Source organism: Nicotiana attenuata, chromosome 6 (assembly GCF_001879085.1).
Source record: "Nicotiana attenuata strain UT chromosome 6, NIATTr2, whole genome shotgun sequence".
NCBI classification, from domain to species: domain Eukaryota; kingdom Viridiplantae; phylum Streptophyta; class Magnoliopsida; order Solanales; family Solanaceae; genus Nicotiana; species Nicotiana attenuata.
The window spans coordinates 51,960,956-51,985,972 of NC_031994.1; the positions used below are offsets into that span (position 1 = coordinate 51,960,956).

The following is a 25,017-nucleotide window of genomic DNA, read 5'->3' on the forward strand; positions in this document are numbered from 1 at the left end:
ATCACTATTATCCTTAGCCCCACGGTGGGCGCCAAACTGTTTACCCTAAAATTTGGATAACAATTAAACTTATAATGTGGTTTTAAGGATATGTGATTTTACCTAATATCAATTGATACACGTAAAGATAAGTGATGCAAATTGATAATAATACAAAGCAAACCAGTGTTAGGTCGATGCCCTCAAGCCAATGAACCCTCGAGCTTGGTAAAGTAAAAACAGTTAAAGAGCAACGTTGATGAGCAAAAGAAAGAAATATTATATTGCTTTGATATTCGTGAATGTAGTGTCCTTACAAATGATGGGGACACCCCTTTATATACTAGAGGAATCCTAATTATGGTACAATTCTAATTACGGAAGTAAATCCCATGATTGGTACAAATAACCGCCCTTGATTTGATCTATTCTGGGATTTCCGCCGTGATCCTCGACCGGTTACGGATATCTCGCCTTTCCGTTATTGCACTTCACTCGAAGTAGGTCATGCTTAGTCCCGATTGTTTCTGGCCTCGGTCTCGACGGATATCTCGATTCTTGAACTCAACACCTCGTCTTCGTGCTATAGCCCGATCCATTGCGAGGCTGACACTAGACGTAATCCCCTGAACTCGATTAAATAGCAAAATCGGGCAAGCTCGATTTTAACCGTATACAAGACTAATAAACTAATGATCACTCCTTTTGGGTGGATCCAACCCGAGAGTAATATTCCAACCATTGTGACGATGTTGTTGGTATTGTGTCGCTGCAACCCTCATGGTTGCACGTGCACCGGTATACCTAAGGTGTGTAAAAGAATGGCCGAGCAAAAAAAGGTGTAGTATAAAAGGAATTTTTGTGCAAGTTAGGAGATGATGTATGTATTAGTATAACTCTTAAAAAATATGGATATGTTTTATAAGGTAAACCTATAACTTTAAATCCAAGATCCGTATTTGATGGTTGTCAATCAGGTGAAGGACACAAAACACCTACGTCTCTGTACGGTAATAGACAAGATCGATGGATCAAAGAAAATGCGCAAAATACAAAAACATAATAGGTCGCGCGCGCGACGACAGAAAAGAGAATATTCGTCCGAGACATGAGCGATAACATTATGCGACTTCTCCGCTAACCTCTAACTTTACCTCCAGAATAGTAACTACCACATACTCAGGAACTCACAGCGTCTTGGACAAACAAATAATAACAGTGGCGAACAATTGGCAAAGGAAACCTTAACCATCACTTTGTCGATCATTAAAAGATATTACTCCAACTACGTTGTTTATACAACGTGACATACCATGACGAACAAAGATACTGGCGCTCGTTCTTGCTCTTAAAGAGTAGATTGTATTTGTTTGGCAATATTTTTGAGACTCGGCGTGTTTCTGTCCTCCTGGTTAGTACTTTTTTTTTTGGGTCTTGTCCTATTTATTTATTTATCTATTCTGCAACTATGTCCTTGACTCCTTGCATGATATCGAAGTTGTTGGCTAGTTTTTATTCATTTCTTTTCCTTATAATGCTCCAGAATGTTGTGGTTTGCTATAATTTATGCTGTTTCGTGATTGCATCTTGGATCTCGCGCTTGAATTTTATTAATCTATACCGAGTATTTTATGACCATTGTATAGCCACGGGCGAATACATTCATTTATAAGCATGTAAGCACCACGTAATTAAACACGAATTTAACTGATGTACAAAATTTTTACATGTTATAACCAGTTGAAGCAGGTTTGTTACCTTATTTTTCAGGTATTATTAGTTACCTGCAATTATTATCTCTATTATGACTTGATAGTGTAATAAAACTATTACACTATTAGTGCATAAAAGCTAAACTCATTAAACTCTCCCCATTTTCATGGAGTCTTTCTTGTTTTCAGCTTCTTTCTCATACTCGCCTTAAGCTTATAGTAGCAGCGTCGGAGGTAGAGTGATACAAAGATAGACTAAGGTGTTTAGGTATGGTCTTTCAATTAGCGAAATAGTTGAAAATTTTCCTTACCTTCCTTTACCAGTTCAAATACAGAAATAAAAAAGTTTTATCTTTTCTCCTCCTTCCTACGATGTTAGTACTATTGTAATCTTTATGGAGTGTTATTTTGGTTAGTAAGTTGTAACAAGATTGTCTCTTCATTAGCACAAATGATTTTGGTAGACATAAAATTTTCTTTTCAAATGAATTTATAGAACTCAAAGTAAATTATTTTGCAGGGAAAAGAAATTGGACAAGGAAATGGAGGACCTTTGGACTGTATTTTGTGGTTGCTCGGACGATAATGTAAAGCTTTGCCGTGCTGATTTTGGGTCAATGACAGATCCTTCATCCTGTATCAATCATATATCGATCATTTGTTTTGATGTTATACTTGTGCTCATCTTCCTATTTACGCTGTTTTATAAGGCATCCCTAAGAGCAACCAAAATTCCTGCTCGCTTTCATGGCTTTTCGCGTTTGCAGTTGATTTCTGCTATTTTTAACGGCTTCCTAGGATTGATATATTTGTCTTTTGGCATTTGGATTTTAGAAGACCAGGAGATGACATTACCTCTGCACTGGTGGTTACCAATCTTGTTTCATGGAATGACATGGTTATTAGTAAGTTGTACCACAAGCCTTGGAGGAGAACATTTTTCAAAAACCCCTCTGAGGCTTTTGTCAGTTCTTTCTTTTATCTTTGCTGGGATTTCTAGCGGTTTATCTTTTTTTGCTGATAAAAGGGCATCAGTGAAGATAGGTTTGGATGTGTTGTCTTCCCTAGGAGCATGTTTATTGTTGTTATGCACCTATAAAGGGCTAAAGCAGGAAGATGTCATTCGAAATGATCTTTATGCTCCCTTAAATAATGCTGTCAATAAAAGTAATTCTGTTAGCTCCGTCACTCCATTTGCTAAGGCTGGAATCTTTAGTAAAATGTCATTTTGGTGGCTGAATCCGCTGATGAAGAAGGGGAAGGAGAAAACTCTCGAGGATGAGGACATACCGGGATTACGTGAGGCAGATCGTGCAGAATCATGTTACTTATTGTTTGAGGAACTATTGAACAAACAGAAACAAGTTGATCCCTCTTCCCAGCCATCAGTTTTGAAGACAATTGTGTTATGTCACCGGAAAGAGATTATTGTATCAGGATTCTTTGCACTGCTGAAAATAACTACGCTTTCAGCAGGTCCTTTGCTTCTCAATGCCTTCATTAAGGTTGCTGAAGGAAATGCAAGTTTCAAAAATGAGGGACTTTTCTTGGCCATTCTGCTCTTTACTTCAAAGAGCTTGGAGTCATTGTCACAAAGACAATGGTACTTCAGGAGCAGACTAATTGGTCTAAAAGTGAGATCTTTACTTACAGCGGCCATTTATAGGAAGCAAATTAGATTATCTAATTCAGCCAAGCTGATACACTCCAGTGGTGAGATTATGAACTATGTTACTGTGGATGCTTATCGGATTGGAGAGTTTCCTTTTTGGATGCATCAGACCTGGACAACAAGTGTCCAGCTCTTCTTTGCACTTATAATTCTCTTTTCCACCGTTGGGCTTGCAACTGTTGCATCCTTGGTAGTGATTATACTAACTGTGCTGTGCAATACTCCCCTTGCAAAGTTACAGCATAAGTTCCAGTCCAAGTTGATGGTTGCGCAAGACGATAGGCTAAAAGCTATTTCAGAGGCTCTTGTTAGTATGAAGGTTCTAAGATTGTATGCATGGGAAGCCCATTTCAAAAATGTTATCCAGAATTTGAGGCAAGTAGAAGAAAAGTGGTTATCAGCGGTTCAGTTGCGTAGATCATACAATAGCTTCCTTTTTTGGTCATCTCCTGTTTTGGTCTCTGCTGCTACTTTTGGGACTTGTTATTTCCTTGGCATTCAGCTAAACGCAAGCAATGTTTTCACATTTGTTGCGACTTTGCGCCTTGTTCAGGATCCTGTTAGAACAATTCCGGATGTTATTGGTATGGTAATTCAAGCAAAGGTTGCCTTTGAGAGGATTATCAGGTTCCTTGAGGCATCTGAGCTGGAAATGGAAAATTTGAAACAAAAACACATCAGAAGCAGCGATCATTCTGTACTCATCAAATCAGCTAATCTCTCATGGGAAGAGAATCCAACGCGACCAACACTAAGAAATATTAATTTGGAGGTTAAACAGGGTGAGAAGGTTGCTATATGTGGGGAAGTTGGGTCAGGAAAGTCAACTCTTCTGGCAACAATTCTGGGAGAGGTTCCGAGTATACAAGGAACAGTAAGTTGTAGTGGCTGGTTCCTTCTTTCCTAGTTGGTTAGGAAATAAGAAGCAGGATTAAAGTTTTCATTTTCAGGCATAATGATAATTTGGTTTATTTCACTCAAAGTTTGAGAAAAATTTAGCGTCTATGGCTGATCCTTAAAACTTTCTATTATCTGCAGGTTCAAGTATATGGAACAACTGCATACGTCTCTCAATCAGCATGGATTCAGACAGGGACAATACGAGAGAATATTTTGTTTGGTTCTCCATTGGATAGCCTGAGGTACCAGCAAACTTTGGACAAGTGTTCACTGTTAAAAGATCTCGAGTTACTACCTTATGGTGATCTCACGGAAATAGGAGAAAGAGGAGTCAATCTTAGCGGCGGACAAAAGCAGAGAATTCAACTTGCTCGTGCACTGTATCATGATGCTGATATATATCTATTGGATGACCCGTTCAGTGCTGTAGATGCACATACCGCTACAAGCCTATTCAATGTGAGCATCGCTTTCTTCAACGATGTGATTCTTATCGTTTCTTGCCATTTGCAAGCTCTATTCATCCTTTGCAGGATTACATCATGGAAGCTCTCTCTGGGAAGACTGTCTTACTTGTGACACATCAAGTTGATTTTCTTCCTGCATTCGATGTGGTTCTGGTTAGCTTTTCTACATGAAGTTCTCTCTCCAATTTGTCTCTTTGTCATTGTCTGTTATATATTCTGCTTCTAGTGTGTCTCTCCTCTAGTCGAATTAATCTTTTGAAATGATGTGTATAATGATCATGCTTGTATCAAATATATATCTACTTTGATCTGCAGTTAATGTCAGATGGAGAAATTTTACACACAGCTTCATATCATCAGTTATTGGCATTGAGCAAAGAATTTCAAGACTTGGTTAATGCGCACAAAGAGACCGCTGGTTCAGAAAGGGTTGCGGAGGTTTTTTCTTCACCAAGAAGTGAAACTTGTACAAGAGAAATTCACAATAAAGATACTGCTAAACAACCCGAAAACTCAGGAGGTGATCAGTTGATCAAGCAAGAGGAGCGGGAAGTTGGAGACAGTGGATTTAAGCCTTATGTTCAGTATTTAAATCAGAATAAGGGATACTTGTTCTTTGCCATGGCTGTTCTCTCGCAACTTGCATTTGTGGCCGGCCAGATATTACAGAACTCCTGGATGGCCGCAAATGTTGAAAATCCTGAAGTTAGCACATTGAGACTGATTTCAGTTTACTTGCTAATTGGAGTTGCATCCACACTGTTTTTGCTCTCTAGATCTCTATTGACAGTTGTTTTGGGTTTGCAATCATCAAAATCCTTGTTCTCTCGGCTACTAAATTCTCTTTTCCGCGCACCTATGTCATTTTATGACTCTACACCTTTGGGAAGGATACTGAGCAGGGTAAATATCTCAAACGATAATAAATGATATTAAAAGTATGTTCAAGGACCTAACCAATTTTGCTACATTTTCACTTTCCCCATCCCATTATTGCAGGTCTCATCAGATTTGAGTATTGTTGATCTTGACATCCCATTCAACTTGATTTTTGCTGTTGCAGCTACTACAAACTTTTATTCTAATCTTGGAGTACTAGCTGTTGTTACTTGGCAAGTTTTGTTTGTTTCCATCCCGATGGTTTATGTGGCTGTTCGCTTACAGGTAATACTTATATTTTCATTTATGCTCTCAGTATCCTTTAATCACACACTCAACACATTTTTTATGGTTTTTAAGTGTTGGAATCGAAATAACAAGGCGTCGCTAACAAGGTAAACCTAGCGACGATAAATTAGACGAAATGAAATATATACTAACATACTAAATATTATGGTTTGATCAGCACACCTACATTTGATTTATCACTAACATAAAAAGGGAAAATAAAATTTTTGAGAGAATAGTGTCCCCTAACAAAACTATCTAAAAGGCTACATTGCGGAGATTGTGTTATTATTATGTGATAAGAAAATCTTTTTCTTTTCCAACAACAAAAGTAATTCTAGTTATGGTAGAATTCAGGGCAAAATCCTAACAATTCTGCTATTTGGCTTGAATTTTCTTGACAAAATTTTATCATTCATCTTCGCATAATCTTGATCACTACTGCTTGCCATGATTGAAAATAGAAACGGGTTAAATTTGGGTTCTATGCGTTAAAAGTGAGCACATGTTAAAAATATTGGAGTCCACAAGTATGGGTTAAAAGTGATGTTTTGCTTTTAAAGATGCAGCAGCATGAATGCAGAAAATATGGATGAAAGTTTTATCAATACATGTAGTACTCCGAACTTTTTTTTGATAAATCCATTGTCGTCAAATTGGTCGTTGCTTGATTTGAACCTGCCTTGAACTGGTCTTCAACTTCGATTCAATCATTGGCTTTGATACCACTTGTTGGGATCGAAATAACCTGGCGCGTGCGAAAGCAAACAAAGATAACTTTCATGACAATAAATCAGGCATATCAAATGAGACTACATGTAAAGCGGCTTGGTCAATTGATCTACATTTATAAGAGACGAAATTAAAAAAAAAAAACTAATACTAATATAAAGAAAAATATTAAAATATAAATATTCCCCTAAACGTGATTTTCGTAATGACAACATTGTGGATATTGTTGCTATTGTGAGAAGCAGAATCCTCAATTTATAGATGTCCAAAACTTCTCTTTCAAATAAAGAATTAGTTACGTGAGGAGAAGCCTCAATTTCTTCTGATTAGTCAAATTCTTTTTTTCACCAAGAAAAGTAATTTTAATTATGGTAGAATTAAGATGTCAGTGCAAATCCAAACATTAAGTCTTTCAGTGTCAGATTTGAATTTCACGTCTCTTTGTCAATATCTTAATATCTTTTTCAATAACTATGGACACAAACTAAATAGTTTCCGCTAGGTTGTTGACCATACTGGGAGTACCCCAGACCTTATGTACATCACTGTATGATACTTCAGTTTTGTTAGATATGCTTTAGAAGCTGCTCTCAGTAAAATTATTTTATTGTTTCAGCTATTTACTGCAGTAATTTAGTTTGAATTTGAAATAATTTTAAACTAGTCTTTAGGAGTGAAGTAGTCTCTAGGAGTTAGTTATTTTCAGCATAATTTGTGCTGATTTTATGTCTTTTAAGTTAGTATTTCTCTTATAAATTGTAGTCCAAATGCAGAAAAATAACATAGAATTTTCAGCTTCAGTTCCTTTTACATCTATTCCAGTATACTTTTTTTATTTTCTTGTCATCTTCCCCAGTTATTTCCCTTAATTTCTTTTATCAAGAACCAACAATTGGTATCAAGAGTCATCTTCTTAAGGGACCTAAGTAAAATCTTTTCTTGAGTGAGATGGAGACTGAAATGAGTTTTTCTCAATAGGCTCCTCCGGTCTTTGATGGTGAAAATTACCAACTGTGGGCAGTGAGAATGGAGACTTACTTGGAGGCTTTAAATGTTCTTCCGCTGCCTAACAATCCCACGGTGGCCCAGATCAAGAGTCACAAGGAAAAGAAAACCAGGAAATCAAAGGCGAAAGCAACTTTGTTTGCTGGTGTGTCTGCAACAATTTTCACGAGAGTTATGGCTCTCAAATCAGCAAAAGAAATCTGGGATTATCTGAAGGGAGAATATACAAGAGATGAAAGAATACGAGGAATGAAGGTGTTGAATTTAATAAGGGAATTCGAGTTGCAGAAAATGAAGGAATCTGAGACTGTCAAAGAATACTCAGATCTGTTGCTTGGCATTTTTAACAAGGTAAGATTGCTTGGCACTAAATTTAAAGATTCAAGAATTGTTGAAAAAATTCTTGTTACGGTGCCTGAAAAATATGAAGTATCCATAACTACCTTAGAAAATACAAAGGATCTATCCAAGATTACCTTGGCAGAATTGTTAAATACATTGCAGGCACAAGAGCAAAGGAGGCTTATGAGGCAAGATGGTATGGTCGAAGGAGCCCTGGCAGCCAACCACAAAACTCAAAGCAAGGGTAATAATGTAAAGAAAAATTACCCACCTTGTCAGCACTGTGGCAAAAAAGGTCATCCACCATTCAAATGTTGGAAGAGGCCAGATGCAAAGTGCAAAATTTGCAACCAACTTGGTCATGAAGCTGTAATTTGCAAAGGCAAATATCAAAAGCATGAAGCAGATGCCCAAGTCGCCAATGAAGAAGAAGAAGATCACTTGTTTGTGGCAACTATTCTTTCAACCAAAAAATCTGATTTTTGGTTTATTGACAGTGGTTGTACAAACCACATGACATATGACAGAAATCTTTTCAAAGAGTTCACGTCTATAGGAAATAAGAAAGTCAGAATTGGAAATGGTGATTATATTCTTGCTAAAGGAAAAGGACCTGTTGCAATCCCAACAAATTCAGGTACTAAGAAAATTTCAGATGTTCTTTATGTTCCTGATATTGATCAAAATTTATTAAGTGTTGGACAACTAATGGAAAAAGGATTTAAAGTATCCTTTGAAGATAAATATTGTTTCATTTATGATGCAACTGGACTTGAGATTTTAAGGGTTAATATGAGAGGTAAAAATTTCTCATTTGATCCAACCGAAGATGAAGAATGGAGCCAAAAGAATCTACTAAGTGCAGGTAATTCTCCAACTGAGGACATATGTGAAAATAAGGTAAGGAAGAAGTTGTCAATATTTCAGAAAATGTAATTCTGGAAGAAAGTTGACAAGTCTCAAGGCAAGATGCATAGATGCAAATGAAGCTGAAAAACGAGCCAACTTATTTCATTAACAATCATGAGATGCAGCAAAATACAGAAGTGAACTCGATTCACTGCAAGTCCAAAGATCAGTTGGCAAATTTACGTACAAAGTCGCTTCCAGTTAAAGGTTTACAAGGGACAAATTCAGAATTTGCAGCTTCAAAAGCAAGGAGGAGTGTTAGAAATATGCTTTAGAAGCTGCTCTTAGTAAAATTATTTGACTGTTTCAGCTATTTACTGCAGTAATTTAGTTTGAATTTTGAAATAATTTTGAACTTGTCTTTAGGAGTGAACTAGTCTCTAGGAGTTAGTTATTTTCAGCATATTTTGTGCTGATTTTTAGGTCTTTTAAGTTAGTATTTCTCTTATAAATTGTAGTCCAAATGCAGAAAAATAACATAGAATTTTCAGCTTCAGTTCCTTTTACATCTATTCCAGTATACTTTTTTTATTTTCTTGTCATCTTCCCCAATTATTTCCCTTAATTTCTTTTATCAAGAACCAACAAGTTTCTAATAGGTCAGAGATTCTCTGGCAAGGATTAGGGGGAAGTAGAAAGTTTAATCCTGTGCTTCCAGCCGAAGTCAGTGGCGGATCAAGAGTATAGTTACTGGGTTCCCGGGAACCCAGTAACTTTTGCATAGATACTGTATTTTTATTAATAAATTCATTAAATATCTATAAATACCCATAAACTTTAAATCCTGGATCCGCCTCTGGCCGAAGTGATAAATAATGATATTTTGTTTTCTATTTTTCCACAGAGATACTACTTTGCATCATCCAAAGAGTTGATGCGGATCAACGGAACTACCAAATCATTTGTGGCCAACCATCTTGCAGAATCCATTGCTGGAGCTGTGACTATAAGGGCATTTAAAGAGGAAGACAGATTTTTTGTGAAAACTTTTGAACTAATTGATATGAATGCCAGTCCCTTCTTCCACAACTTCTCAGCAAATGAGTGGTTGATTCAACGGCTGGAAACTATAAGTGCAACTGTTCTTGCTTCCTCAGCACTTTGCATGGTTTTACTTCCTCCCGGGACTTTCAGCTCTGGTACGTTACCAATTCATGTTATGCTTGGATTCGGATTTAAAAAGCTGCTACTCTGGCTCCTCGTTACCTTTGATCGTTATGTAAAACAGAATTTTCTAATGACTAGCTACCTGTTAATGCTATTGCAGGATTTATTGGGATGGCTTTGTCTTATGGTCTTTCCCTAAATTTGACCCTTGTTTCTTCCATTCAATATCAGTGCACTTTGGTGAACTATATCATTTCAGTGGAAAGACTTAACCAGTACATGCGCATACCAAGTGAAGCTCCTGAAATTTTAAAAGAGAACCGTCCCCCAGTTGATTGGCCTTCGAGGGGTAAAGTTGAAATTCAAGATTTGCAGGTAAGACTTAATCTAATCTAATTTCCATTCTTTTGGGATGTTGAACATACTACTGAGTATGCCTCAAAGCAGATAAGATATAGGGAGGAGTCCACACTTGTTCTTAGAGGGATCAGCTGTACATTTGAAGGAGGTGACAAAGTTGGTATTGTTGGCCGGACTGGCAGTGGCAAGAGTACACTAATCAGCGCACTATTTCGACTAGTGGAGCCTGCAGGTGGAAGGATTGTGGTTGATGGAGTAGACATTTGTAAAATTGGTCTTCATGATTTAAGGTCCCGTTTCGGGGTTATACCTCAGGATCCTACTCTGTTCAATGGAACAGTGAGATGCAATTTAGATCCCCTATGTCAGCATACTGACCAGGAAATTTGGGAGGTAATGTGCTTTTACTTACTATATTAAGCCATTATTTTTAGCATTCAGGTGATAAATGGCATAGCATAGCATTTTTCTGATGACTTATTGTCATTTTTATCTTCATTGGGAAAGGTTCTTGGGAAATGTCAGCTACATGAGGCAGTTAAGGAAAAAGAGAAGGGGCTTGATTCCTTGGGTAATCTTCTGAACATGTCTGATTCTTTTTATACAAGTGGATTCTTACTGACCATGGACTCGTTTCAGTTGTGGAAGATGGGTCGAACTGGAGCATGGGGCAGCGACAACTGTTCTGTTTGGGGCGTGCTCTTTTGAGGAAAAGCAAGATTTTGGTTCTTGATGAAGCGACTGCATCAATTGACAATGCCACTGACATGATATTGCAGAAAACTATCAGGACAGAATTTGCTAACTGCACTGTAATTACAGTTGCCCATAGAATACCCACAGTAATGGATTGTACCATGGTTCTGGCCATTAGTGATGGTAAGACCTATCTATTTACTTTTTCAATACTTCCATGCTTAAAAGTTCAGTTATTATGTTAATCCCACAATGTTATCCTGAAGACTTACTTTTGGTTGCTTATACAGGAAAACTAGTGGAGTATGATGAACCTATGAAGCTGATGAAGAATGAAGGGTCGCTCTTTGGGCAGCTCGTCAAGGAGTATTGGTCTCATTATCACTCAGCGAAAGCACATTGAAGCTAACTGCATATTTGCAATACGTTTTTTGGCGCATCAAACTTCACATATGTTGCCTGATTGAAACCCAAATTAGCCCATTGAGAGAAGCACTAAACTCAATGTTTATCTAGTTTTGGCATGGGAATTTATGCAGAAAGAGATCAGGAATCAGGACTAACAACTGAGTGGGACACTTTTTCTGTTTGGCAACAGTGGTGCCCAAGTCATCTCGCGTGCACCTCGGCTATTCGACAGTGAAAGAGCTCGGAATTTTCTCTAAATGTTAGTATATAGCTTGCTGTTGCCTGTAGGAAGTCGCAACTGGGGAGGTTCGGTAGGTAATGTGATCTAAACAACTGCAACTTACTAGCTTAGCTTACCAGTTTTATTCATTTTGTAACCTTTTAACTAGGCATGCTGGTACCAAAGCCGTACAGGATCATGAATGTACCATCTTCCAGTTCTATGAATGAAATTCTTTCCACCTTTTCAAACATCACTATAGGTGTTTTGACACGAAAATCTCCCTCTAATCCCTTCTTTCCACTGTTCTTCCACATACAAAAGGATTTATGCAGAAGAAATAATAAGAGAGCAGAGGAATTGAGTGAAACTAAAGAATAAAGAGAAGCAATCAGTGAGTTCCTGGAAAGTGTGTATGATGCTGTTGAAACACATGATACAAAAGTGGATTTGTCCCTCTCTTTTTTTCCTTGGGATTTTTTTTGGGAGGGGTTAGGCCAGGAATGGGGGAGAAGGGAAATGAAACAATCAAAGAATATGCAAAATTGCATAATCATAACAAAAAACTTTGAGATGAGTTCCATTTCACCTTGAGCTATCTAGGTGAGATAGTGGAGTGACTGCATGTAGCATAAGATGATGGATGAGTAGCGACGGAGAAGGAACAAAACTGATTCAGCTCCCTCTTCATTGACTTGTATACATGATCTAAGCCTTCCTCTATTAACTCCAAAACTGTCTGTGGCATTGGTGGCATATTAATGTCAACCGATCCTTCCAACATCTTCACCACTTCTCCCATGGAAGGCCTGTTTGAAACCTCATCCTGAATACACCAGAAAGCAACCATCAATGCTCTCATTACCTCTTTTTCTTCTGCTGCTCCTTTAAGTCGCCTGTCTACAACTTTTACGGGTGTTCCACTAGTCATCTCCTGGAAAGAAGAAAGAGAAAAACAGTGAAGACTAGATGTACAAGAAACAAGGCAACAATATGAGTCAAATTGAAGATTGTGTCAAGTTAAGTGCATACCTTGTAAGCCCATCCGGGATAAAAGAAGTCGTCTGCATCACAAGTCATATCGAGATTTCTCCGGCCACCAACAATCTCTAGAAGAAGCATACCATAGCTGTAAACATCAGCTTTTACAGTAATAGGACGATTGCTGACCCATTCGGGAGCTAAATAACCTCTGGTTCCTCGGACCATAGTGACAACGTGGGAGTTCTCTCTCACCATTAACTTAGCTAGTCCAAAATCAGATACCTTAGGGCAGAAATTCTCATCCAGAAGTATGTTCTCTGGCTTGATGTCACAGTGTATTATTCTGTCCCTACACTGCTCATGAAAATAGGCTATCCCTTGTGCAGTACCAACTGCTATGCGGAAACGTGATGACCAATCTAGTAGTCTATCTCTTGTACTAAGTGAATGAAATATCCAGTTGTCCAAAGAACCATTTTTCATGAATTCATAAACTAGCAGCCTGCCAAAGAATGAAATTTTTTAGTGAAAGTTGAGCTAACCCTGACTACGATGCAACACCTATACATACTTCGCATGCTATACTTCACAAATTACAATGGAAGAAGTAACTTACCTTTGAGTTCCCTCAGAACAGTATCCACATAGACGAACCAAGTTCAAATGATGCATAGAGCCAATGGTTTTAACCTCTGTTACGAATTCCTTCTCCCCATGAGGTGAAACTTTATCAAGTTTCTTTACTGCAATTAATGTTCCATCTTTTAGGCATCCCTTGTATACACTGCCAAATCCACCTGTCAACACAGTACTGTTACTAATTATATCCTTAAAGAAACCAGTGATCTGTGTTTGGGTTCACATAGTTTGAGTGCTTAGTAGCACAGAAGTAATAAAATGTTCATATCTTTACCTGTTCCAAGTAACTGGGAAAAATTGGTAGTCCAACCTAGCAGGTCGCGGTAGCTGAAACTAACTGGAGCTCCTGACAAAAGCAAAGAGCTCTCAAGTGCCCTCTTGAAGGATCTTTTTCTATGGATATTAATATATAACAAACAACCGAGCAGGCCAATAAGAACTGCCATGCTCAGGACTATAGGAAGTACCAAAACCTTCTCGTGCGTACTTTGTGACTCATCTGATGAATCCCCAGGTGTTCTGCTACCGCTTGCTCCAGATGCTGAGGCATTGGCCTCAACCTTCACAAATAAAGTTGAAACAGGATCCTCAAATCCACCAAATTCCATGCTCCTGAGTAACCAACAATAAGCCTTCTCCTCACTGAGGCCGTAAACAGAAGCAACACAATCACAGTTTGATAAGCAAGCATCACCACATTTGGACACAGTCCCTTTATCACTATAATTTCCTATGACAGATGATTCTGAGAAATAATAATTTGTTTTCTGAACAGTAGAAATCTTGAACTGAGACATCAAGTTTTCATGCCGAGGTCCACATTTCCCTGCCACTGAAGAATTTCCTGAACATGAGACATCATTTCCCACCTTAGAAGTCCCTGGCAAACATGTGCAAGAAGCATTCGTCTTGCTTCTGTCTAAATTACATATCCCATTGCCACAAATTCCAGAAATATCACATGGATTGGACACAGCTGCCCACTCTGGAACCCATTGCCTTGATCCATTCACATCATTATCCCATCGATACAAACGTATATTTCCATTAACCTCGAGGGTTAATCGACGAAGAACAGATAGTGCATTAGAATTCCTTTGATTTACATCCGACGATAGGCCTCCATAATCTCCATCATTTTTATATACATAAACTGCTCCATCTGAAGATGAGCCATAAACCATACCAAAGCTTCCTGCTTTACTCAACACTGCAATAACATCTCCAGTCACATTTGATATTTCAGGTCCTGACCAATAAGAAAAGTTGCTGTAAGATTCAGGCGACGAGGTGTATGACTTAGGCACATTATAGGTCAATGCAAGGCTTAGTGAAGTAGGCTGCTGCAACATTTTTAAAGTATAGTAACCGCCATGAGAAGATGATTTTGTTGATGTTAATTCTAGTGAAACTGTTAAGGGTTGACCAGGTAGGAGAGTATCAGATGGATATGCAAAGCTTTGCCATGCGACGCTTAGGTTGGTGCTGTAGAGAATGAAGTTGCCATTTTCAGACATGACAGCTAACTCGACGCCTGCTTCCGAGGTGTTTGATGCCCAAACTGTGGTGTCTCCATCCATCAACATGAGATTTCCTGTGGTGTCAAACTCCAAGGTTGCATCTTTGCTCACTGGTGAATTTCTATTTAGATGATTGAGACAAAATGGCCAAAAAAGTTATATTACCTGCAAAAGCTTTATTAAAAACTAGAGGTGGAGGAGTATTTTCTGCTTTTTTCCTAGTCTTGAAACAGAATAACATTTCTAATATACAACTCCATACTCATGTCCACTTGAGCCATTTCAAGAACTTGTTATTTACCATAAAATTTCAAATCTAACACTTAATGAAGAGAAAGAGAAGCTACAGTTTAAATCATGCAAAATTTTCATCCTACTAATAAGTAATGAATTTAAGTTGTATACGGTGTAAAAGTATATTACACCATCAATATAGTTTAACCTACTATAGTAGGTTAGTTACCATTTTTATCGTGCTACCGATTAATTTATCATAGGGATCTACCTTTTACAATGTTATTGCATAGAACATAAACTCCTAAGCACATTTGAACATTGGTTTACACTTACATATTAGGAGACCAAACCATGGTTGTGTCTCCTGGAAGTTGTGCAAACCAAATTGCCAATTGATATTGATCATTAGAGTCTGCTGCTGGTGTGAAGCCCAAAGCAAAGGTTCCATTGTCAGAAAACCATGCTTGGTTCTCTTTAGCTAACAATCTTGAACCCAAGCGAACCCGACCAGACACTATAGAGCCAGAAAGCTCTATTAGAAAGAATAAGAGCAAAGCCAAAGCATAGGAGAGGAAACAGGGAGCCATATGTGAAAAATTGGAAGTGGAATTCTATTTCAGGAAAATCAACTTGACATTGTTATAGTCCTTATTAAAGAGAAGGAATTGGTAGATGAAGAAAAGTATTTAAGAGGAATTCAGAACAGGTGTACAATGGTGGTTGGTTGGTGAGCTACAATGTTGACAAATGACCAATTTATTGGAATGGTCGGTTCTGGTATTTGGCGCCACGTGTTTATTTATTTCTTTGTTGCTTTCAAACTATAAAAGCATTGAATCATTAAATTTGTAAAACTGGACCACACTTATTCTTGGTTTCACACTTTATCATTAGAAACAAATGGGTGAGCTGCAAATTCTCATTCATGAAAAACCAAGTATTAAAATGAAGATCCGTTTTTTTCCCCTCAATTCTCACCTATGTCATCAACAATGTAGGAATGTAAAGAGGACTATAGTTCCTTCTTCTCAAGCTAATATCTTTTAGGTTTTAGCTCACCGTGTAAAGTTATGCTGCAAAAAGAAAAAGAAAAAAAAGTAGGAAGCTTTTCTTATGGTAATTAGCTTTGAACTCTGCATTCAGAAGTGGTCATTTATGAATCATTTGGTGTACTTTTGTATAACATCAAAATATTTCTTGTTTGGGAGTTGAAAGCCTTAATTCGTTTATGAGACTCGTAAGAGCACATAAATTCGACATTGAGGGCAATGGCAGGCTAATTTAGCCTTTTCTAACGTAATACTTGTAAGACTGGGTCTTCAGGCTTAGTTTCTGCGAAATTTTAGATTTACCTCATTTCTTATTACTTTTAACTCAACCAGTCATCATAATGCCTGTAAACCTCAGACATTCTTCTCTAATTTAATCTTTTATTTGTGCTATTTTCTATCTATGTCGAAAGTGATCATTTCTAATCTCGTCTAATCTATATGATCATATATTCATCTTAATATTTATATCTCTAATACAACTAATTTTGGATATGTTGGGCCATAACGGCATAATATCTACTCCAATATACCATTGTTAATGTCGTGAGGGGAAGATTACCAAGTAATATAAGGAGATTATAATTCACTTCCTCAACCAATGTGGAATTTGATACTCGCTCACATAAGACTGGGCAACTAGAGCATGGATCACATAATAAGAGGCCCAACATAAAAAAAACACATCAACAGGGACTGATGGGTCTTAGTTTTCGCATGGGTTCATCATTTGACGTAGATCAATCATGCAAGAGGGAAAACGGAAAGTGGTAGCTTTCAAGAACTACTAGAAAGGAGGCTCTGATACCATAATTAAAAAAAGAATTTTTAACCACTATACCTATTAGTAAGACTTATATACAAAAATAACATATCTTTTTAAATATTGCAAATATAGCAGATTCTATAATAAATATGCATTTTAAAAAGAAAAAAATAAAATTCATTAGCTAACCCAATTTCAGCATCAGTAACCCACCTCATTAATTAAAGGATCCATTAAATCTATAAACTTTTTACTATATTTTCTCTTTTCTAACATAATACTTGTAAGGTTGGGTCTTCAGTTCAGGCTTACTTTTATGTCATTTAAATTTACCTCATTTCATGTCATTTTAGATTTACCTCATTTCTTGTTTCTATTAACTCAATCACTGATCATAATGCCTGTTGACCTCAAACAGTCTTCTAATTTAATCTTTTTTTTTTTGTGTTATTTTCTATCAACGTCGAAAGTGATCATCTCTAAAAGTCTCTGAGACTCTAAAGAGCACATAAATTCGACATTGAGAGCAACGGCAGGCTAATTTAGCCTTTTCTAATGTAATACTTGTAAGGTTGAGTCGTTAGTTCAGGCTTAGTTTCATGTTATTTTAGATTTACCTCATTTCTTGTTACTTTTACTTACCTAAATATCTCAAAGATTGTAAAAAGAAAAATATCTCACAAATTCTCCCCTCTTTAACGAGGTTGAAACCAAGGAATTCCAATAAATATCCTTTAAATATTTATTTTTATGCTGGACAATTCTATTTTTTTTAGTAACTATGCCTTTAATATATTCTATTGTATTATATTGTGACAATTTTATATAATGTCAATATTTTTTATGTATGATATATAATATTTATACATATTACATACCAAATCTATGAATTTATATATACAATATTGTACATCCAACTAAACAAAATATATTACGCATAATGTTCATATATGAGCAGTATATTTTTTACTAAGTACCGAAAATTCAAAAATAGCCAGATTTATAGGTGATAATTGAAAAATAGCCACAGTTTCAAAAGTAATCAAAATTTAGCCACTTTTCATGTAAAGATAAATTTGAACGAAAACACTGTTCAAAATTCGGAAAATATTCCAGCATAATATACTGAAGTTCCAGTATAATATACTGGAGTTCCAGCATAATATACCAGACTTCCAGCATAATATATTGGTCCAGCATAATATGCTGGAAGTTCATACACACGTGCTCATATCTCCAGTATATTATGCTGGAACTTTTAGTGTGTTGGAATTCCAGCATAATATGCTGGAAGTTCATACACAGGTGCACCGATATCCAGTATATTATGCAGGAACTTTCAGTGTTGTAGCAAAATATTGGCTATTTTTCAATGACTTTACAAATGCTAGCTATTTTTCTATTACCAGTCCAAAATTGACTAGCCCGTGCTATTTTCACCTAATATATGGTTTATCACATCTACCATTGAAATAGAAAATGCATAAGCACCACCAATTGTAACATGATAAAATCGTATGTGTAATTAAATTCGAGAAAAAAAGGAATTTTGCCAACATAAAAAGAAAATAAGAAAGACAAACACTAGAAAAGGAAAAGGACAAAAAAGAATACTACCAATATAAATATGTCACAACCCAAAATCCCATCACATCGTGATGGCACCTAACTAAATTGATAGGTAAGCCAATTAACACAAATTATCATATAAATTGGATAACATCAATAAAATAAATAAGTATGTGAAAATTAACTCAACAAATCCCAATAACTAGTGGTACAAGACATGAGCAAATAAGATTTTGAATTACAACGTTGGCAAGAAGAAAATACATCATTTGTCTGAAAGTTACATAAATTAGAAATACAAGTCATATACTACCATAAACAAGATGACATCAGATGGTTGGAACAATGTAGTCTTCTACTGTTATGACCTAAAGTCCACTAGCCGTGATGGTACTTAACCCAACCCGCTAGGTAAGCCAACAACCACATAATAATAAAATCGAATAAACATGGTTTAATAACTCATCGGCGGAAAAATGTCATGAAATATACGAGAATATAACCATAATACTACAACAACCATCCACAAGATCTGATCTCAACGAGTACACGAGCACTACATAATAACAAGATACAAGCAAAATACTCTAATATAATTGTCTGAACAATAGAACAGTAAGGATAGAAATAACTAAAAGAGAACATCAAGGACTGCGGATGACATAAAAGCTACCTCGTAGTCTCCCAAAAGCTAATAGCAACTCAACTCTGGAAATCCCCTCGACCGAATGTACTTGGATCTGCGCATAAAGTATAGAGTATAGTATGAGTGCAATCGATCCTATGTACTCAATAAGTAATACGTCATAGACTGTACCTTGCCAGACTTTATACCTTCCTCTAAAAAATCACCCATCTTAACAAGTTCAGGGAACTTCTGCCCCATCATGCCCATCATTTTCTTAAAGTAGATCCCTTTATGATCCTTGATGAAATAATTAGTCAACTCACTATCATCTAAGGGGGGTTGTGCTCGGGTGGCCTCTGACCTCCATCGACCTGCATACTCTTGGAATGATTCGGACGGCCTCTTCTGCAAGTTTACTAGAGCGAACCTATCAAGGGTAATTTCTGTGTTGAATCTGAAGCGATTCATGAAATCTTCTGCCATATCCTGCCACTCCCTCTAGTTTCAGGTATTTTGGGGAGTGTTCCAAATAAGTGCTTCCCCCTATTAAACTCCTTATGAACATCATCATTCTCAACTTCTCGTTTCTTCCTACTCCAACTAGCTTATCGCAGTAGGCTCTCAAGTGTGCACTAACGAGCGTAAAATACACACTTAAGTATTCTCGCTAATCGAATATAGTAAATAAAATATCGTATTCACATGTATTGGAGTTAAATAATTATTATCGTAGTTTGTAGCTAGATTGTTATCCAAGATGATCAACAGTTGAGATTTATGTGATTACAACTAAACTTAACTAAGAGTCTAAATTATTGGCTAATGACAATCGACGAAAGTAATGAGTAAGGAAAGATATCAATTGGGAGAAAATAGGGTTGATAGGATAGGTGCAAGACAAATGTTTGGGACCTAACTCTAGATAATTCACTTCTAATGTAAAGCGAGTCTCTCAAATTTACTCAATTAATTGTCCACACATTCAGCATAAACTCTTTTCTCGATTAAGTTCAACCTCACAATATGAACTAAATTAAGCTCGGTGAAAACATGCAAGAACTCGTAATGGATTGCTCTTTGGGAAAACCTCTTTCGATTATTCTCCTAACTAGGTTAATCAATAATTAAACTAGTCACTTTCGATTACTAAGAAGAATTAATGAATTTACCCAAAAAAATATAACACGAAAATATCACAAGTTATGCCTCTCTCGATTACATGAACTAGTGAATATAGAGGCAACTATTTAAAACATCCACAACAATTCAATACATAAACTAGAGTTATAATCAACAAACAGATATCAATACGCTAAATCCATTAAACCCTAAAGAGAACTACTCCATAGACATGGAGTAACTCATCACAATTAAGTTTAAAGTAAAGAAAAATATGAAACAATCCAAACCCTTGTCTTGAGTTGGGATTGAATGATGGATTCCTTGTTCTCTTCTTTCTCCCACTTCTCCTTAGCCTCCTTAGGTCTTAGATGTGTCAAAAGTCTCAAAAATACAGTTTTTCCATGTATATATACCAAGTAGGGTCTTGCCCAAACGAAAACACCTTCTCCTATGCGAAATGGGACACTTTTTGTAGTTGGACTTGCGCAGCCGCGCACCTGGGAGTGTGCTCGCGCATTTGGCCATACATTTTGGACAACATTCTGCCATGCGCACCCAGTGCGCGCCTAGTTTGCGCTCGCGCACCTGGGTAACATCCTGCTCGATTCTTCATTTTGTTCTTTAAGTGTACTATCGTCCATTGATCCCCGAACACGACCCCGACTTAATCCTTGGGATTTTACTCAGACTTCAAAGCTCCAGAACAGCTTGAATTCATTCCATAATATCTACACAGCTCGGAATCACTCCTACGAGGGATAAAATACACAATTAGTGCGAAACACTAGCGATTAAAGCTCAACCTCAATTAAAGTGCAGTAATTTAGAGTGCAATAAGCGACTAAAACATAAGATTATAGCCTACCATCATGCATGGGGATCACCTGTCCCATCAAAGATGTCAAACTTCAGAGGCTTGTACCCTATCGACATGTCCATATCAGGGTGGATTCACAGATACTCAGAATCTAGACTTTCGCTCCCTCGAGGGACCTAAAGGTTCTTATTTGTTTTCTCAATGCTCGTAATTGTTCGGACACCAATTCTCCTCCTTATACTTAGTTTCCCTCTCCACTTCGGCATATTGATCAACTTTATAAGGTAGTTTGACCATGACGGGCACTGTGAAGGTAGATTCTGCAATGACATATATGGGAGGAACATATCGCTCACGTGCAACGGTATATGCCGCGGGTATGTGCTAGTTTATGTTAGTGGTGAGGGTGACATCAACACGAGGAGGGGTGCCAGTGGCAACTGGTGGGTTTTGAGGTGTTTGAACGTAATTTGGTACATAAGAGGTGTGTATACGAGGGTTTGGTGGTTTTGCAGGGGTTACTAGGGGTATAATCTTAGTGGTAGGGACAAAATTTGAGGTATTGTCTGCTTGGCGAGTAGTAGAAGGAAAGTGGTCGAGGATCGAATCTAGAGAAGAAAAACGAGGTGGTTGTGGGAGCATCATCGCGACTAGATATGCAATTCCCGAATGTGTTGTACTTCCTCCCTCAATGATTCCATCTCTTTGGCTATCTTGGATACATCTTTGTCGTTCCGCGTCTCATCCTTCTCTCCTGATTGCCCCGGGCTATCAGCTATTACCAGAGCGTGTTCGGTCGGGTTCTTTGTCGCAAACATCTTCCCTTTAAATCTCAACTTGTACGGTGGTTCCGCCAGTTTTGGGTCAACAAAAACCAACTTCTTTTAGGGAATAATAATAAAGTAATACAAGAAACGAAAAGAAAAGAAAAAGAACATAAGTCAGTTTCAGTGTTTGCACAAGTATAAGCACACAGAGCAGTTAGTTCCCGTATTCAGGAAAACGCGTTTTCCTTAAAATTCGTGGGACCTCTCTTTGCTGGAGGTAGGCCTAAGTCGCGAATATTCGACAAACAATTAGATTTGACACATCAAATCCGAAGCAAATCTTGGTTTTCTTTCATAGTATTTGGATTGTAATAGGCGTGAGCAAAGGTTACATCATTGTTTCTAACATTCATAGGATTAAATGGGCTCAAACACATCCGCCATTAGGGAAATGAGAAAGTTCGGGATAAATATACAAAGTGAAAAAATGGGTGAAATCAACCAACTTCTAGTAACCATCCCCGAAATCGTTCCCCATCTCTACTTCTTCTTCTTCTTCTTCCGGTTCTTTCTCCGGGTCTTCTTTAAATTCTTCTTCATTATCATTGAACTCGGGTTCTTCCTCTAGGTCTTTGTCTAGTTCTGTCTCAGACTCAATCTATATACATTCAACTACTTGGTCATCATTCTCGGGAGGTGGCAACATGTGATCAATCGACCCCAAGACCACTTAGCGGAGCATGGAGGTAGTTACGAGGTAGTGCAGCAAAATCTCATGATAGATCAAATCCGCCACTGTATCTTCCAGCTAGGCTATTCCTTCCTTGCTTGGTCGGGCTAGCTTGTCCTCTTTATTGATCCAGACATAGTATTCTGGAGTGCACCACGAATTCTAACCAATTGGCATCGTGACAAGATCATTTCACTCCTCCTGGAGCCTCTTTATCCTTGGTATGGGGATCTGCCCATTGTATTCGTCTTCATACAGTGTCGTCCTCGTCTAGAGAGGTACATCCTAAATAACCTCAAACTTCCTGAGAACTCGTAGGGGTGAGTATGGCTGGATGCCCTCAAGTCTATCAACATGGTAAAATACTTCTGGGGGGTCCTTAGGATTGCCCTATCGTCCAGCCATGACAGCTTCTAATTGATCCATTCTCTACTTAAGTTGGTCAGTATCTCTCTCCATTCTTCCTGTCCATGCGGGGAGATCCAATGCCTCTCATTGTGATTTCAAATATGTTGCTAATGCCCACAAAGTAGTCAGTTTTGGCCTCTCACTAAAAGAAGTGCTTCATGAACCATATTTGAAGCAACATGTTGCAACTCTTGAAGAAATCATACCTCCGGGAACATGCGGACAATGCTCTGAGAATTTCTGCTAACACCATAGGTACCAAAGTGGCTTAGAGGTTGCCCCGTAATGTTGCCAAAACCATAGGCAGCAAATTGATATTGGTCCATCCTCTTCTTTGCAGGAAAACCAGCAGTCGCAACAGCGCCAAAGAGAAATTTATGGGCGAAGACTTTCCCACATTGCCTGATTAAACTGAAATTCTCCCAAGTACCATTCATTGCTTTCACGATGTCTGAACCTCTCGAACAATTATTCCAGGCTTACCCATCCATCTTCAATGTTTCTCAAACCCCGACTGCTTGCCAGACCCAAAACATCAAGAAACCTGTAGCTGGGCGTGGTGACCGGTAGTATCAGCCTCCACCCCATAAATGGTTGCTCTGTGAAATTGGTAACTTCTTCCAATGTTGGCACCAACTCATAATCAGTAAACTTGAAAAATACTTTGGCTGGGTCCCAGAAATCTATTAGCAAGCGGGTAAGCTCCTTGTCAGCTCGGATGTTTAGCAAGGAAGTTAGTGCTCCCATGTGTGTCCTGGTTTCGTCTCCATGCTCTCAGCGGATGTTCTTCCACCATTTCTTTAGCTTGTGCGGTTCTCCCATCACCATATTGATCTCGGGGATGTTTTGGTTGATTTCCATTTTTTAAGAGGGTAGAGAAAAGGGGTTTGATAAGTGTTTGCTTCGGATCATAATTGTCTCGTTCTGATTGGTTCGTCTTTCCACAAACGTCAAGTCGTCGGGTGCACGACCCGTTGAAATTAGGGTGGCTTTTCTAGTTGTGTGTCGATGTCAAGGACCGACCCACCTAAGGTTTATGCAATATGACCTATGTTTTCTAGAGTAGAATGTTTCGTAATTTTGAGTTGGACTGAATTATTTTGAAAGAAGGTTTGGAGGGGTGTAAAAGACAACCCCGCGTGCCATTGTGTGTGATAGTGCACGGTTAAGACTCGATAGCAAAGAGTGTCATGACAATATATATAAAGCAGTAACAGATAGTGATGTTAGCAATAACCCTTAAAATAAGCAGATAAGTACATAACGAGCAAGTAAGGCAGGTAAGCATACAATTGCAAATTAAACATAGTTAAAGCAGTTTACAAACAATCCTTGATTCCAAGTCTAGTCTAAGTCTGCTAAGGTCAGAACCTAAGTGCGAAATCCCCAGCAGAGTCGCCATATTGTTGCACCCTATTTTGCATGAGTCGAAACATGATTCAACTAGTGGTTTCCTTGTTGATGATAAAAGAGAGTCACCACTTAATATTTAAAGGTAGACTAGGGTACCTATTGAATTACTAAGATCATTTTTCTATTGGTCTGCTAACCGGTGAGATTTTGGATAAGTATTCTTGTTCTTCTAAGGGGAAGGTGTTAGACACCCCTTGAAATCTACCCGAGCTAACTCCCTAGGACTTAGACTAGGTTTAAAAATTTAGTTGTCTATATTCTGCTTAATTTGTGCTAAAAGCATGTGATATTGTATATCTTGTTTCAAAGGTTATCACTTGAAATAGGATATGCAATTTTAAAAGGGATATAGGTTTATAAGAGCCTTTAAGGAAATGTTCGCACCTATATGATTGAAAGAGTTTTGACGTGTGTATATAATGTTTGTATTTACAAGAAAAACTTGTGAGATAAGGCTAAGTTTTAAGACACTTGTCTTTTAAAATGATGTGGCTATTTCTATAATTCTAGTAAAGTAAAGCTTGTTTAAAGAGATAGTCTTAAGCTATACCTTAAAGATTAGTTCTCAAACCTCAATTAATTTGAAGAAACCGTCTAAAAAACCTTGGCTTTGTAACAATGCTTGATCGATTTTACTCAAGTATCTCCAACCTCTGAAGCAAACCACCCGGTCTCTGATGCTCATACTTGAC

The 25,017-nt window shown here is 37.6% G+C and overlaps 2 protein-coding genes across 5 annotated transcripts; one reads left to right on the forward strand and one right to left on the reverse strand.

Moving 5' to 3' along the window:
* On the forward strand, window positions 1,761-11,937 carry LOC109227000 (ABC transporter C family member 10-like). Of its 3 annotated transcripts, XM_019391978.1 has the most exons (12): window positions 1,761-1,959; window positions 2,212-4,237; window positions 4,402-4,722; window positions 4,797-4,883; window positions 5,046-5,633; window positions 5,730-5,894; window positions 9,730-10,024; window positions 10,153-10,367; window positions 10,440-10,745; window positions 10,860-10,923; window positions 10,992-11,231; window positions 11,339-11,937. In XM_019391978.1, the coding sequence occupies exons 2-12, from the start codon at window positions 2,234-2,236 to the stop codon at window positions 11,449-11,451; spliced, it is 4,398 nt and encodes a 1,465-aa protein (XP_019247523.1). In that variant the 5' UTR covers window positions 1,761-1,959; window positions 2,212-2,233; the 3' UTR covers window positions 11,452-11,937. The 3 variants fall into 3 exon arrangements, with proteins under 3 accessions (XP_019247523.1, XP_019247526.1, XP_019247525.1); XM_019391981.1 differs by lacking the exons at window positions 10,153-10,367; window positions 10,440-10,745; window positions 10,860-10,923; window positions 10,992-11,231; window positions 11,339-11,937 and adding exons at window positions 7,608-7,985; window positions 8,139-8,613 and having other exon boundaries at window positions 9,730-9,935; XM_019391980.1 differs by lacking the exons at window positions 9,730-10,024; window positions 10,153-10,367; window positions 10,440-10,745; ... (1 more) ...; window positions 10,992-11,231; window positions 11,339-11,937 and adding exons at window positions 7,608-7,985; window positions 8,139-9,381.
* LOC109227001 (G-type lectin S-receptor-like serine/threonine-protein kinase At5g24080) lies at window positions 12,055-15,747 on the reverse strand. Of its 2 annotated transcripts, none has more exons than XM_019391982.1 (5): window positions 15,390-15,747; window positions 13,574-14,940; window positions 13,277-13,457; window positions 12,709-13,162; window positions 12,055-12,610 (listed from the first exon to the last, which is right to left on the reverse strand). In XM_019391982.1, the coding sequence occupies exons 1-5, from the start codon at window positions 15,641-15,643 to the stop codon at window positions 12,272-12,274; spliced, it is 2,595 nt and encodes an 864-aa protein (XP_019247527.1). In that variant the 5' UTR covers window positions 15,644-15,747; the 3' UTR covers window positions 12,055-12,271. The 2 variants fall into 2 exon arrangements, with proteins under 2 accessions (XP_019247527.1, XP_019247528.1); XM_019391983.1 differs by having other exon boundaries at window positions 13,574-14,984; window positions 15,390-15,451.